This window comes from Misgurnus anguillicaudatus, chromosome 24 (assembly GCF_027580225.2).
Source record: "Misgurnus anguillicaudatus chromosome 24, ASM2758022v2, whole genome shotgun sequence".
NCBI classification, from domain to species: Eukaryota; Metazoa; Chordata; class Actinopteri; order Cypriniformes; family Cobitidae; genus Misgurnus; species Misgurnus anguillicaudatus.
In genome coordinates this window covers 24382058-24396516 of record NC_073360.2, presented here as the reverse complement: position 1 = coordinate 24396516, position 14459 = coordinate 24382058, and the positions used below count along the sequence as shown (strand labels likewise).

The following is a 14459-nucleotide window of genomic DNA, read 5'->3' as shown; positions in this document are numbered from 1 at the left end:
ATTCTGTCCAATATTCATTTATACGTTAAAACAACCCAACTGTTTTATAGTGATAGTATTATCAAATATTGTATTTATAATATTATTACAGAATTTTTTTGTAGGTTTGGCTGAACAGCAAATGTCTATTTCCGATTTTTTTAAGGGTTTATAAAGAAATGTCCATTCAATCCTAAATCACATAAGTTCAATTTACGAAAATACGCACACAGTTACATTTTAAACATAGGATGCATCTAATGCAGCAATAAAATTAGTTTATACATTTTTGACATTAGTCTGAACAAATGTGGAGAACATCTAAGAGTTAATTTGCAGGGTGTAACATATTGCTTATGTAGCCCAATAACAGTCATAGTCATAAAATACATAATAACCAGACAAATCACATTTTTAATATTTCAAAATATGCCCAGATTGCATTTACAAACCTGATAACTGAATGACAACTAATATTTATGTTTGGCTCTGATCGTAGACATGTTAATTGATGGTATTTTACAATTTTGTTTTTGTTGATAATTATACATATTTCTAACAGCAATATTCATTTTGAGACTAATAAAATAGCACTTATACCCCCCCACACACACACACACATTTCAAAACATTACCTGACCCTTTAGCAAACAAATATTTGAGCAAACAACGCAAACAAACAAAGCCCAGAAATGAAAACAGGACCATATAAGTATATTTTATAAATAACCAAGATACAGATAGCTTCAAGTATTGCTAAATAATTAAAGTAAATAATTGATTTCTTTAAAACTCTTTAATAATTATAAAAATTTTTAATTAAAACTTGAAATGGTATCAATGAAGACACGTAAAATCAATAAAATGTAAAAAAGGTCAATTGTTACATAAGTACATGCTAATCAATATATTGTGCAAGATACACTTATTTGTTTTACTACCCTTTAGACACAACGTTGCAAAATCACAACATTGACATAACAATCTCAAAATCTTATGAAAACAGCTGTATCTTAAAATCTGCATGATCAAGACCAGGGGTCTTTAACTTTTTGTGAGCAAGGGCTACCACAATGGATAAAACAAACTGGAGGCCTACTTTTTTGAAATAGTTTTCTCAAAATGTTTTTGTTTAATTCGTTGATGTTACTTAATTTTACTTAATATGTATTATCATTGTTTAAAATGTTAATATACATAAAAGAAGCCAGGCTAATATAATAAATATGTAATAAATAAATTAATATTAAAATTTAGGCTAATATTGCTTTGGCGGGCAACCCACAGACTCTGTGCTGACAACCTGGTGGCCTTGGGCATCATGTTAGAGATGATCACAGAAAAACAAATTTTAGACATTTTACTTACGTGATTGATGATTATATAGGTTCCATTATACAGTATGCACTTAAAAATATAAAACTATAAAACGGCAAAAATTTAAGGATGGCTCCACCTCTGCTCTGTGCAATGCGCAAAACTACTGTTTTTTGCTCCACAAGTGGGCATGGCTTATGTGCTGCATATATACAGATACAATTACATAAGAGCAACCAACACCATACTGAGCAGCTGTGCATTCACCATCAGACATGGATATATTTTTGGCATTGAAGACAAATATATTATCTATTGTAATTGCTGTTTTGTTTCTGTTATTGTTGTGGAAGAGTCGAGGAAAGCAGAGTAATTTCAAACACTTGCCTCCAGGACCACGTCCCTTCCCACTGGTTGGGAATATATTTCAGTTTGATGGGAAGCAAGCATACAAATATTATCATGAGGTTAGTAGTCAATGTATTAATTAAAAAAAAAAACCTGTTTTATTTAATTTTAAGATACCAGTTAAATTAATAAAGTTCAATTTCAAAGGATTAACATGTTTAAATACAGATGAGGAAATTCATATTTTTGGCACAACACAAATTGATTCATTGAGGACAATCTGTTGTAGAGTTCATTGTGTCCTCTCACCCAGTTTTTATCTATACATGGCTGCTGTACACGTGGGAAGCTTTGTTTACTTTGTTAGCTTCTGTATACAGACCTACTGTACAATAACCTTGGCTTGTATAGATTTAAATCACTCAAAAACAACTGTCATAAAAAATGTATATGTTCCTCACTGCTATTTGAACTTCATTTGCTCAGTTTTTTGCATGTATGTTGTAAATGTTTTTTATATTAATCCACTGCGCAGTTACTAGGTATACGTGTCACCATTCTGGGATTTGTGCACCCCAGAGAGCTCACAAGAATACTAAAGCTAAAGCCTATTGTGAGATTTTTCCAATCTCTAAATTGCAGACAAAATAATAACTTAAAGCGTAACTAAACCCCTGGTCAGAGCCTGACTCCACCCACTGGCAATATTTGAAAAATGCAAGAAAAGTGGGCAGATCCCAACGGAGATAGAGGGGATGAACTTAAGTGTGTAGTGAGATCGTAACAAGGGCGTGGTGAGCTTGAATCTGCTTACGTCACGAGTTACTTTTTGGACCCAACATCCAATAGGAAAATTCAACTTCAGTGGCCAACGTTCAACCTGAACAGGGCAGCACTCAGACGTTTTTACACCATATATTGTAGTATTGAAACACTTTATATCCAAATGTCAAAAAACTTACTAAAATCAATGATCAGCACTAATAAAGCATCATTCTTACAGATCTTTAACTAAAAAAAGTTGGTTTAGGGTTTAGTTACTCTTTAAAGCTATGCTACAGAAATATATGAAGAGCTTGGTTCCAAAACGCAACAAATCCATTTTGACAAATTTTGGTAAAAACGTGTTTTCTATACCAAGAAAGTGACAAGATGAAAACAACTATTTTCTGTTACAAACTTTCACACAGCATCTTTAGGTTATAAAAACATAAAAAATTCAAATCCATAAGTTGATTTTCAAAGATTTATTATAAAAACGGATTATTTTTTCCACAAAATGCAATAAATCCATGACAAGTTTTTATTCAAAATGCTATAAATCTATTGAATCAATAGCCTATATAAATGTGCATTCATCTTTGCCATGTTATATTCATTTAGTTGACTAGTTGTACACACTAATTAAAAATATAAACATTAATGTTATTAATCAAAACACTTACTTTGTCATATTAAGAACCCTGTCATTGCGGTTACTTGACGTCTTCGCTTAACGTCTTTCACAGCGATCGACTGTAAAATGTTTTTGGTCCTGCTCGATTTTCGTTGACTTTGAGTAAAATTATGTACAGTTTTTCATAAGATCCTCTGGGGTCAATGTGTTAGCATGAGAAGCTTGATGCTGTCGGGAGAACAAGCACCCGTCTCCCGAGTGCCTCTCAGGGAAATTGTTAGATGCTGATGGCTTACGTTTCTTTCCCATCACAGAAAACCATCACAGGTTTAGCGATGCAATTAAAGTATTATTTTGTTTTGTTTGTTGATCACGTAGTACAAAGTAGATGAGGAAAACCAGGACTCCGTGTACTACGCGCGTCCGCCATTGCTTGTTTACATTGCGTGAACGGTGGGCTGTAATATCAGAAATGGAGTTATTGCGTTCTGTAAAAAAGTGGGAGTGGCGTTTGTCGCATTTTGGGAAAAAAGGGAGAAAAGATGACAGAATAACACAGCGGATATTGGATTTTGCGTAAAATTAAGAATTTACTTTTAACTACTGACCTGATATAATACTGATTTTGGCAGTAACTCATTTTTTTCAAAAATGGCGTTTATTGCGTTTTGGAACCAAACTCTTCATATACATTTGAATAAAAAGTAATATCTGTATTTACGCTGTATAAAACAAAAACAAGAACACAACAATGCTGGCAGTACTTAGTCCATTACAGCAGAATGGGATGTCAACTAAATTTGGGATTTTGTTGGATACATTTAAAATTTAATCCTAATTTGAGAAATTTGAATTTGTACTGTATCACTCAAAAAAATGATTCATTGGAGAAACTCAATAAAATTGTGGGCAGGATTACCATCCAATATAAATGTGTACCCCTAACTCATAAAAAACTGCTTTACACAATAAAAATATATTGAGTTAGTTCAACTCAATTTAAAGTAAATGGCATTACTCAATTAGTTGCCTCAACTCAATTTAGTGTAGTCTGAATAACTTGATTTAGCGTAGTTTGAATAACTCAATGTAGTGTAGTCTGAATAGTGTACTCAATTCTGTTATTTTATATAAAACGTTTTTATATCATACTGATTAGCATAAGCACATGTTAGCATGCTAATAATATTAAAATAATAAATAAAATAATATCATAAAATAAAAATTGAGAGAAATACGTCACATCCACAATCTAACCACAAGCACCACTCTTCTGCACGATGGTAACCAAACAATTTGAAAAAATATACCACAAACGCTTCTAAATCAATAAGATAAACGGACATTAAACACTATTAAGTCTTTCTCTTTACCTAAAATGCATAAAATAACACTTAATTAAAAAATACTCTCCAAAAGCAGTTGCATGCAAAGCATGCTGGGAAACTCTTTTTCCAGAACCCAAACTCAACCTAATTGTGTTAATGCAATTAAAAAGAAATCAATAAATTATACATATTTATTTTGTGTTAGACTAATTAAATATATATACTTACTTATACTTACTTAATGAGGTATTTTAAATTAATTGAACACAATTTTAATGTGTCATGTCTAAGAAGGGCTTGAATAATTTTTTTGAGTGTACGTGTAATTTAAATGCACAGTTTGTATTATATGAAGTCAACACCTCATAACTCTTTTGTTCTTAGCTCAGTGAAAAGTACGGCTCTGTGGTTACCATCTGGTTGTCAACCACTCCTGTGGTGATAATTTCTGGATATCAAGCCCTTAAAGATACTATGATTGGTCTCAGTGAGGAATTCAGTGGGAGGTCCAACTATCCCATGATCATGAAGGCCACACTTGGATATGGTATGGTGGGTTTGCTGCCTTTTAACTGTGCGTAATTAAATAATAATTACACTGTAAAAAAATTCTGTAGAAATTACAGTTTTACTGTGTATTACTAGCAACTAGCTGCCAGTAAGTTACTGTAGATTTTACATTTATGTTATTTACTGGCAACAGTTTGTTCAAAGTTTAATGAACATGAAACATTTTCAGTCTTTTTCTTCTACAGTAAGTTACTGGCAACCAGCTGCATAATTACTGCAATTTTTTACAGTACTAATTTAGCTACATTTTTTTTTCTAGTTAGAATGAGAAGATACTGTGATTTATAAGTATGAAAAATCCAAAACATTCGCTGTAAAAAAAATTCGTAGAAATTGCAGCTGGGTTGCCGGTAACTTACCGTAGATTTAAATTTATGTTATTTACTGGCAACATTTTGTTCAAAGTTAAATGAACATTAAACATTTACAAGTCTTTGTCTTTACAGAGTAAAACTAAAAAAACAGGATCAAGCAAAGCATACAAAATCTGAAGCAAAAAACAGAAAAAGGTTGATGATGATGACTGGTTCCCAGAATGCTTTGCATGAGGCTGTTATTGTATAATTTTTTTCTGTAAAGAAAAAGACTTGTTAATATTTAAAATTTATTTAACTTTGAACAAACTCTTGCCAGTAAATAACATAAATGTAAATCTACGGTAAATTACCGGCAACCCAGCTGCAATAACATTATAATACTGAATTTTTTTACAGTGTTAACTAGAACAGAAATGTGTAGTTAATTTGACATAGATAATGCTAAAAATGTACTACATTGAAACTACATTGAACATTGTCCCTTTGCACAGGTGTTTTGTCCACCAGTGGACACAGGTGGAGGGAAATGCGCAGGTTCTCACTTATGACCCTAAAGAATTTTGGAATGGGCCGTAGGAGCATTGAGGAAAAAGTCCAAGACGAGGCTAAGAATCTTGTGAAAATGATGAACAAATATGAAGGTACAATTATTTGATCTGTTTTCTTGTATGTCAAGGTTGTTATGTTACTCATATGGTTGTGATATAGGTTGTGTTTAAGTTGCAAAAACCAACCGTTTGTGCAAATAAAATATTTATGCATAGTGCGGCCTCTCTCATACTTCATGAATTTTAATTTTGCAGTTAAATTTAGTTTTCTTTCTTTAAATATGTACTGTCTCAACTGTATTCTGTATAATTGAAACTTTGAACCTTTAATTTTAACATTTTAACTCAGCAGTTAAACCACTTGTCAGCGTTTAATCTCATATTACATAACACATTAAATTTTAACAAAGCACTAAACTTGACTTGATCTCTGAGCTTTTGTCTCTGGATATCTCTTAAAGGTCTTGCATTCAGCCCTGCGGACATGGTGTCTAATGCTGTAGCCAATGTGATCTGCAGCATTGTCTTTGGTCATAGATTTGAATTTGAAGATCCACAGTTTAAGTTTCTACTTGGGACAGTAAATAACTACTTCAAGATGCTTAATAGCCCCCTTGGACAGGTATGTTAACACATAATTTTACCTAAAAGCTATTTATTTTTTCTTAAAGCAAGAACAAAAACATTATTGAACTTAAAATTAATTTTATAAGGTTAATAAGTCCACACAAAATCTAACAAAGATAAGATAAGTTCACTCACAAAGATTGTAAGTAGACCCTAAGTAAAATCCAAGGTAACACTAGCATTAGTTGCTGTAGCTAACCTGAACTGACTAACAATACTTCTACAGCAATTAATCTTAATTTATATTAAATGTAACATTTACTACACTTTGAAAAAAAGTTGTAATGAAAGGCATGAAAGGCTTTTTTTCATAGTTTGGTTGGTCCTGCGACTTATATGCCAAAATTAACATGAACCAATATAAAACATTACTGTCTACAGCCACCAGAGGGCGTTTTATGCTGCTCTACTAGCCCACCTCTGAAAAAAATAACTGAAAACAATTGAAACTGTAAACTTAAAGACAACTGAGAAAGACTTAACAAAATGACCCCAAAAAGAAAATCCTATTCTGGAGATTACAAACTGCAATTATTAAAATATGCAGACCAAAAAAAAAATTTTCTAAATAAATGCGACTTATAGTCCAGTGCAACTTATATATGTTTTTTTCCTCTTCATTATGCATTTTTTGACTAATGCGACTTATAATCCGGAGCGACTTATAGTTCGAAAAATACGGTAATGCACAATGAACACACATGAACAATTGTATTAATATTAGGCTACCTAACATCAACAAAGTTTACTAAATGCACTGTAAAAATTGCTGGGTTCATTTGGGTAAATAATGGACAGAACACACAACTGGGTTAAAATTGACTCAATGCTGGGTTGTTTTAATGCATGGTTTCATAACAATAACATTGGGTAATTTTTAATCAAGCATTGGGCAATATTTTACCTAGCCTGTCCAATATTTACCCATAAGGGGTGTTAGAATGTGACTTCTAGCCAGGTCTAGGAATATGTTTCGTAATCTGGAGGTCTGAACTGAGCAGCAGAGAGTTCTGATATACTGTATATAAGGGACCATGACAGACACTGACACTGAGATGCTGTTCAAACATAGACCAAAGTTTATTAGACAGACTTTACATTATATAGCGTATAGAAAGGAAGCACTACACTTTTAAAAAAACTTTGCTGCCTTAAAATTTTTTGTTAAATCAACAAAGATTTACAAGTCATGTCAACATAGAAAAATAATAGTAAGATAAATAATAGTAAGTTGAAATGACAGGTAAGTCTGGTCGAACTTCTTGACCTCGACTGATCTTCCCATGTCGAGCTTTTGTGTATCGCCAAGGGAAATGTCACAATTTAGTCTCAACTTATTAAATGCAAGCTAAGACAAATGACAGTTATCGTTGCTTCATTAGTCATACAAGGATAACAATAAGGGTTATATGAGAAGATATCAAATATTTAAATGTGGGGTGTGGGGGAACAACATTTAAATACTAACAATAAAAATAACTCAGCCATTTTTAGAGTGGTGAAATTTTTTATTATTTAATGTTAGTTCGGGTTAGTTAATGTAATTTTTTACGAATATTAACAAATACAACCTTATTGTATTGTTACTAATTAATTTATTCATATTATATAACAAATTCATACAACAATCTAATATAGCTTTTTCTTACCTTTGCAGATCTATAATATTTTCCCTAGGCTAGTCAGTCTTTTGCCAGGTAAACACCATGAGGTATTCAGAGACTTGAAAAAGGCCAGAGAATACTGTATTTCTGAGACCAAGGCCCGAATAAATAATGTGGAGGATCCCTCATGCCCAAAGGACTTTATTGAGGCGTTTGTGTTGAAAATGGAAGAGGTAAATAGTTGTGCTGTATGTCCATGTTTTCCCCGTTCCTTAACAATGCATACATTTCTATGAAACTTTAGAAATGATGTTTCACCATTACTGTTCTCTATTATACATTGTAATGTAACTTTAACAGGTAAAGGAATCCTGGTTGTTTCCATCAATGTTTAATGAAGTTTTATTTCATAACACCTTACATAACCAGTCTCCTTACAAATGAATTACTGAAACATTGTTAAGACTCAGGGCCCTATTGTAACGATCACAGCGCAACGTCTAAATGGGTGTGTCCGAATCCACTTTTGCTAATTTAACGACAGGAAATATTGATTTGTGCGCCAAGCGCATGGTCGAAAAGGGTTGGTCCTTTTTTTTAAAGAGTAATGGGAGTATTTTGGGCGTAACGTGCAATAAACCAATAGGAGTCTCAGCTCTCATCCCCTTAAAAGCAGTTGCGCTGGCGCTATGTCTAATCCCTATTTAGATGACAGACTTTGTAAACTGAAAAACTAAGCGGAGGAAGAAGGTCCACAGTTTAAGATTAATGTTAAATAATTGTGTTGGTTTTCACTTGTATTGAATTTTTTTTTTTTTTTATTAAAACCTTTAAAACCCGTTTTCTTTTAGTCATGGGAGTAAAAAAGCAGGCTTTTAATTGCTTTAAATGTATGGCTATCCAATATCATCAAAAAAAAAAAAAAAGGGGGGGGGCAAATGCATTTGCTATTTAAACAACGTGGCGCTAAACGTGAAAATGATAATTGCGCAGGGTGGAAACTAGCAAAAGACACTTGTGTCGCGCATTGCGCTGGGTGTAAGATAGAGCCCTCGGTATAATCTGATTTGACCTCCAAAGGACCCCTTTAAATGGTGTTGTCTTTTTTTCTGCTCAGCCTATAAAAACATAAACCTAGTTGGATCTTCTCTGCTTGTGTTTGCATAGCCTGAGAAGTTTTAAGGGGAAATTGGGAGTTATCTATCTCTAACATGCCTTTCATTGTAAATTCGGTTCTTCAGTTTACAAGATCATTTTTGCAGCATTCCACAAATAAATGATTTTTTTATCATGATTGTCAGAGATTTAGCTCTTTATAGACCTACAGTAGTTTATGCTGCTCTCTTTTGCAGGAGAAAAACAATCCTGACACAGAATATAATCTTGAAAACATTGTGTCACTGATATGGAACTTTTTTAGTGCTGGTACAGAAACCACATCATCCACCATCAGACAGTCTCTGCTTCTTATGATGAAGCACCCAGATATTCAAGGTAGGGGTATGAATCTTTCATGATGAACCGCTTTTGGTTTGCGAATATAATTCAATTTGATTTGGTCAGATAAAAAAACTATTTTATCCAATTAAAACAGAAATTTATTTTAACAATTCAGTAACTTTTAAAGCCTTAATGTATTGTAAAAAAGGTTAACAATAATTCCAGGCTCCTACTATTTGTAAAATAAATGATACTTATTTGAATAAAAGGCTAAAGGTAGTTATTACAGTGGCCAAGAAGTGCAAAACAAATCAAAACAACCAATTAAAAACACAAACACAAATCAAGTGACAAAATAACATGTCAGATAACAAAATAACAAATCAGAAAACACAACAACAAATCTACAAACCATTAAATGTAGGAATATTGTACGTATGGAATAGTTACTGCTGATTGGACGACACCTCTGTCAATCAAAATACACCGAAAGTATAATACAGCTGGGGCACGTTCAAGCTCAAACTGGTGCACAGCATTTTGCTACAGTTTCCGGGTTAAAGGACATGCTTCCTGGAAATGGTGTGCACCGATGTGCAACAGATTTAAGATATGTTTTTTCTTGTTTGGTGGGTAGGTCAAAAATGCAACCTGATCTCACGAATTTCCGTGGCATAGTCACGGAATTTTTTGCTAATTTTTCCGTGACATTCTCACGGATCTCCGCATATTTCCGTGGCCCTGCCACGGACTTTCTTTTCCGTGGCATTCTCACGGATTGGTTACTCAACTGTTTTGTCCTATTTTCTTACCATTGTCGCTTCGGTTTAGGGTTCGGCAGGGCCACGGAAATATGCGGAGATCCGTGAGAATGTCACGGAAAAATGAGCAAAAAATTCCGTGACTATCCCACGGAACTTTGTGAGATCATGTTGCAACAATGCCAGCCCAATCAGCAGCAACATGATATAAACCAACTCGTACAATGGGTCTAAGTAACGTCTTTAACAGATGTGTTATATTTATTCTAGACAGCAGGGGGAAGTTGCTGAACATTAAGGCCGTTTCTCAATATGCGTTCTTGTCTGTACTTGTGTTCTTGTGGACTTGTGAAACGTCATCAGTCGCAGACCAAGTACTGTTCCAAATCAAAGTTCACATCAAGCCCAAGTTCACATAAAATCCCCGGATGTGTTCTTGATCCGCCCATTTTATCGAGGATGCATCAGAGGAGATTTGTGTGGACTTATGACAGCAAAGTTTCCCAGAAAGCATTTCGCGTCAGGAGTTCGTTCTTCCAAGTCTGAACTTGCAATTTCGAACTATGAAGGACACAAGTCCGAGTTTGCCATACTTGGTATTTAGAAACGGCTCCTGTGTCTTAAACACGTATTTATAACAATTTCATCAGCTGCCATAGTTGCAACTCTTGCGTTATCAGAACAGGGTGTTCAAACGCACCTGTCATGATGCTAGTATGTCTGCCTGCCTGTTTTCCCTTTATTTCCCCTGTCATCTCCCTGTGGACTCCAGTTCCCAGAATCCCTCACTCTCCCGCACTTGCTCCTCATCTTGTAATCATCGTCACCTGCCAGTCATTACCCTCATCAGGTCCATTATATAAGTTACATTATATAAGTTCTTCTGTTTTCCCCTGTCCTTTGTCCGGTATTATTTATTGTCATGTAGTGGTGTGGTGTTATTCCTAGTCATTGTTAATAAAGTTTATCGCATTTGAGTCTCTACTTCGTCTCCTTCACGCACCATGACAGAATACAGGACTTAACAATGGAAACTCCAGAGGACCACATTTTATTTTCTTTAAGGCAGATTGGACAGCCTCTGAAACATTATACTGAGGTTTTTGTGGACCTCATACAAATGGTGAGCTGGGACGACACCAAGCTAAATGCATGCTTTCGGTTGGGACTGGATGATCCTTGGCTTTGCATTGCTACACGCACACTTGTTTGTTTACCTCGTTTACCTGGATTTTCTAAATTTTGTCCTCCAATCCACTGGTTCTATTTTCGAAGTTGAGATTGCCAACGATTTCATTAGAAAGTATCCAGTTCCAACCCGAAACCTATCCAGTACTCCAGCTCACTCTAAGACTGTCCCTATGTCCTGCACCTCACCTGAACGTTGCGAGTGCCATGTTGCTATCTGAGTGCCACGCTCTCTCTCCAATTCCCCGCAAGGTGCACACTCGTTATCTTGGCTCCCCAAGAGATGCACACTCACTCTCCAGGTCATTGTGAGGTGTGTGCTCATTCTCCTGACTTTAGCGAAGTGCACACTCCTGAACTCTGCCCAACACCCCTTCACCCTCATGAACTATGCCAAGAGCTCCTACACTACCCCGAACTCTGCCCAGAGCTGGAGCTAGAGCTGAACTCAGTCCAGCACTCACTGGCTCACCTGAACTCAGCCCAGTGGGCCCTGTTTCTCCAGAACTCTACCCCGAGCCCCCACTATACCCCCACGGCCACAGTGGCTGTAACAATAGGCTTCAATTGTGGAGTAAACAGGAGTTTGCCACATAGCGTCAGCTACTGACTCAATGCGAACTGAACTGTATTGAAAGGGAAATGCATGTCAGATAGAGTTCTTGTTTTTTTAAACCCAGTATGATAATGTGCCGAAACTAGACTTTGAAATGACTTTCAAGAAAGGCTATAATATATAATGCTTCTAAGACACAAGTAAAAGATTCCAATAAATTAACCAAACCCTAATGTTAATGTGCAAGCTGATGTATTGGTTGATGCTAGCTACATTTCATGAATTTGACTGGCACTTCATCTGTCATTTGTTCTGTACAGAGCGTGTTCAACGAGAAATTGATGGGGTTGTAGGGCAGGCCCGTTGGCCTTCCATTGAAGACAGGCAGAACCTGCAGTATACAGATGCTGTTCTCCACGAGGTGCAGCGCAACATGGATCTCGCGCCCATCGCTGTCCCTCACAAGATGATGTGTGACACTAAATATAATGGCTATGTCATTCCTAAGGTATAAGGTTGACACTATGAAAATTTGTCAGTGAACATTGTCAGTGCATATATCCTCACTATCTATCTATCTATCTATCTATCTATCTATCTATCTATCTATCTATCTATCTATCTATCTATCTATCTATCTATCTATCTATCTATCTATCTATAGGGAACTGTGGTTTATCCACTGATATCTTCTGTGCTTTCTGACCCAAAACTGTGGAAGAACCCGAACTCCTTTGATCCAGAGAATTTCCTTGATGAAAATGAACAATTTAAGAAGAACGACGCATTTGTTGTATTCGGCATGGGTGAGCTTGTTGTTGTTTGTGCTTAGTGCTACAAAAATAAAAAATAAAAATGGTTATAAAAATGATAATTGCTATTTCGATAAACATTTAGGTGCATGCATGTGTTAAATAATTGCATTGACAAATAACATTGTGGAACCAATGTTTTTTTGAAAGAGCATTTACAGTTTTTCTCAGTCGCTTTGATACATTTCTCGAATCATTCTCGACAGTAAGTTCATTTCTCAAAGCAATTCATACAATTAGCAAAACACCATGGATTAGCTGCAAAAGCCAGTCTGTTGCTCAAAATCTTTAGTTTATCTCTCAAAAGTAAATATTTGTTTCAATGAACATGCTATCAGAATGATAAGTCCTTGTGTCATTGTGAACGCATAAGACAGTCAAATTGTTTAGTCATATAACAGTTTACTCTGGAGGGATATTCTGATGTAAACAATGGCTAAAGTCTCGATGACAGTTATTGCAAATTGTAGGTTACACCTTAGTTGCAAGAGACTGGACAAAATGTACGCTTTTTCTGTTTGTACTGTAATCCGTCATTTCAACATCTCAGTTTTTGCTTGCTGGGGATGTTTCTGTCTGTTAGAGAAAGTCAAGATCCACCTGGGAGCAATTTACCAATTCAGAACAGATTTAGAAAAAAATAGAAATATGTTTGACCAAAACCTGTATTATGACAACTTGTTCAACCATTTTTGCATGTAAAGACTTGATCTAATGCATAAATGTTGTGGGGGGGGGGGGGGGGGTAAGACTATTTCCACAGAGACCCATTATAGTACATTTTGATCAACATGACATGAGCAACTGATAATAGGAAAAAGCAGAGAATTGTACATAAGCATTTGCATTTACAAATGCTTTTGCAACTTCTTCAAAGAAAAGAGAAACTGCTTTTTTGATGTGCACAAGGGACACAATGATGTGAGAAGTGAACAGGTAGTTTTGAGAATTTCAATTATGATCTGAGAAATGTACCAAAGTGACTGAGAAAACTGTAAATACAGTTTCTGATGTGAAGAGTATTTTTACTGACAGGTAAGCGAGCGTGTCTGGGTGAGGCTCTGGCCCGGACGGAATTTTTTCTCATCTTCACTACTCTGCTACAACGCTTCACCTTCAAAGCCACAGTGCCACCAGAAGAGCTCGACACAACCCCCACCAACTGCAGTTTTGGCCGAATGCCCCGCATATACGAGTGCTATGCCATTCCTAGGAGATAGAGGTCGCAAAAATCCACATCCAGGATTTATTACCAAAATGAGTGTGAGATTTTCAGCTATCCATGGACATAGGATGTGTTGGACTATAATTTCTTTATTTACATTTTTTTCCATGTTTTAGATTGTTGTCATAACCTCAATAATATTATGTAAAAACACAAATGGTACTATAAGAATTATGTTGTTATTTAAAGGGGACATAATTGGGCCCCTATCAACCTAGAAAATAACAACCCAGTAACTTCGTTTTGGAAAATCATTCTCTGCAAGCATAATGAAAAAATTGTTTGTTGAAATTTGGCTCCCCTTGTGAGGTCAAAATGGGATCTTATTATAATAATACTGCCCACTAATCTGCACTGTTCAACCATGGCACTGCCATTTAGTGCAGAAAGAGTTACATTTTTCAATTCAAATTTTTCACAATTGTTTAATTGTTTCAACGCAG

At 35.2% G+C, this 14459-nt stretch overlaps 1 protein-coding gene across 1 annotated transcript; it reads left to right on the top strand.

The window, feature by feature from the left end:
- The first annotated feature begins 1517 nt into the window (after nt 1-1517).
- On the top strand, nt 1518-14067 carry LOC129438146 (cytochrome P450 2M1-like). Its single transcript, XM_055196731.2, has 9 exons — nt 1518-1763; nt 4753-4915; nt 5747-5896; nt 6265-6425; nt 8088-8267; nt 9387-9528; nt 12300-12487; nt 12644-12785; nt 13827-14067. Exons 1-9 carry the CDS (start codon nt 1572-1574, stop codon nt 14009-14011), a joined length of 1503 nt encoding a protein of 500 aa, XP_055052706.2. The 5' UTR covers nt 1518-1571; the 3' UTR covers nt 14012-14067.
- Nucleotides 14068-14459: the final 392 nt, after the last annotated feature.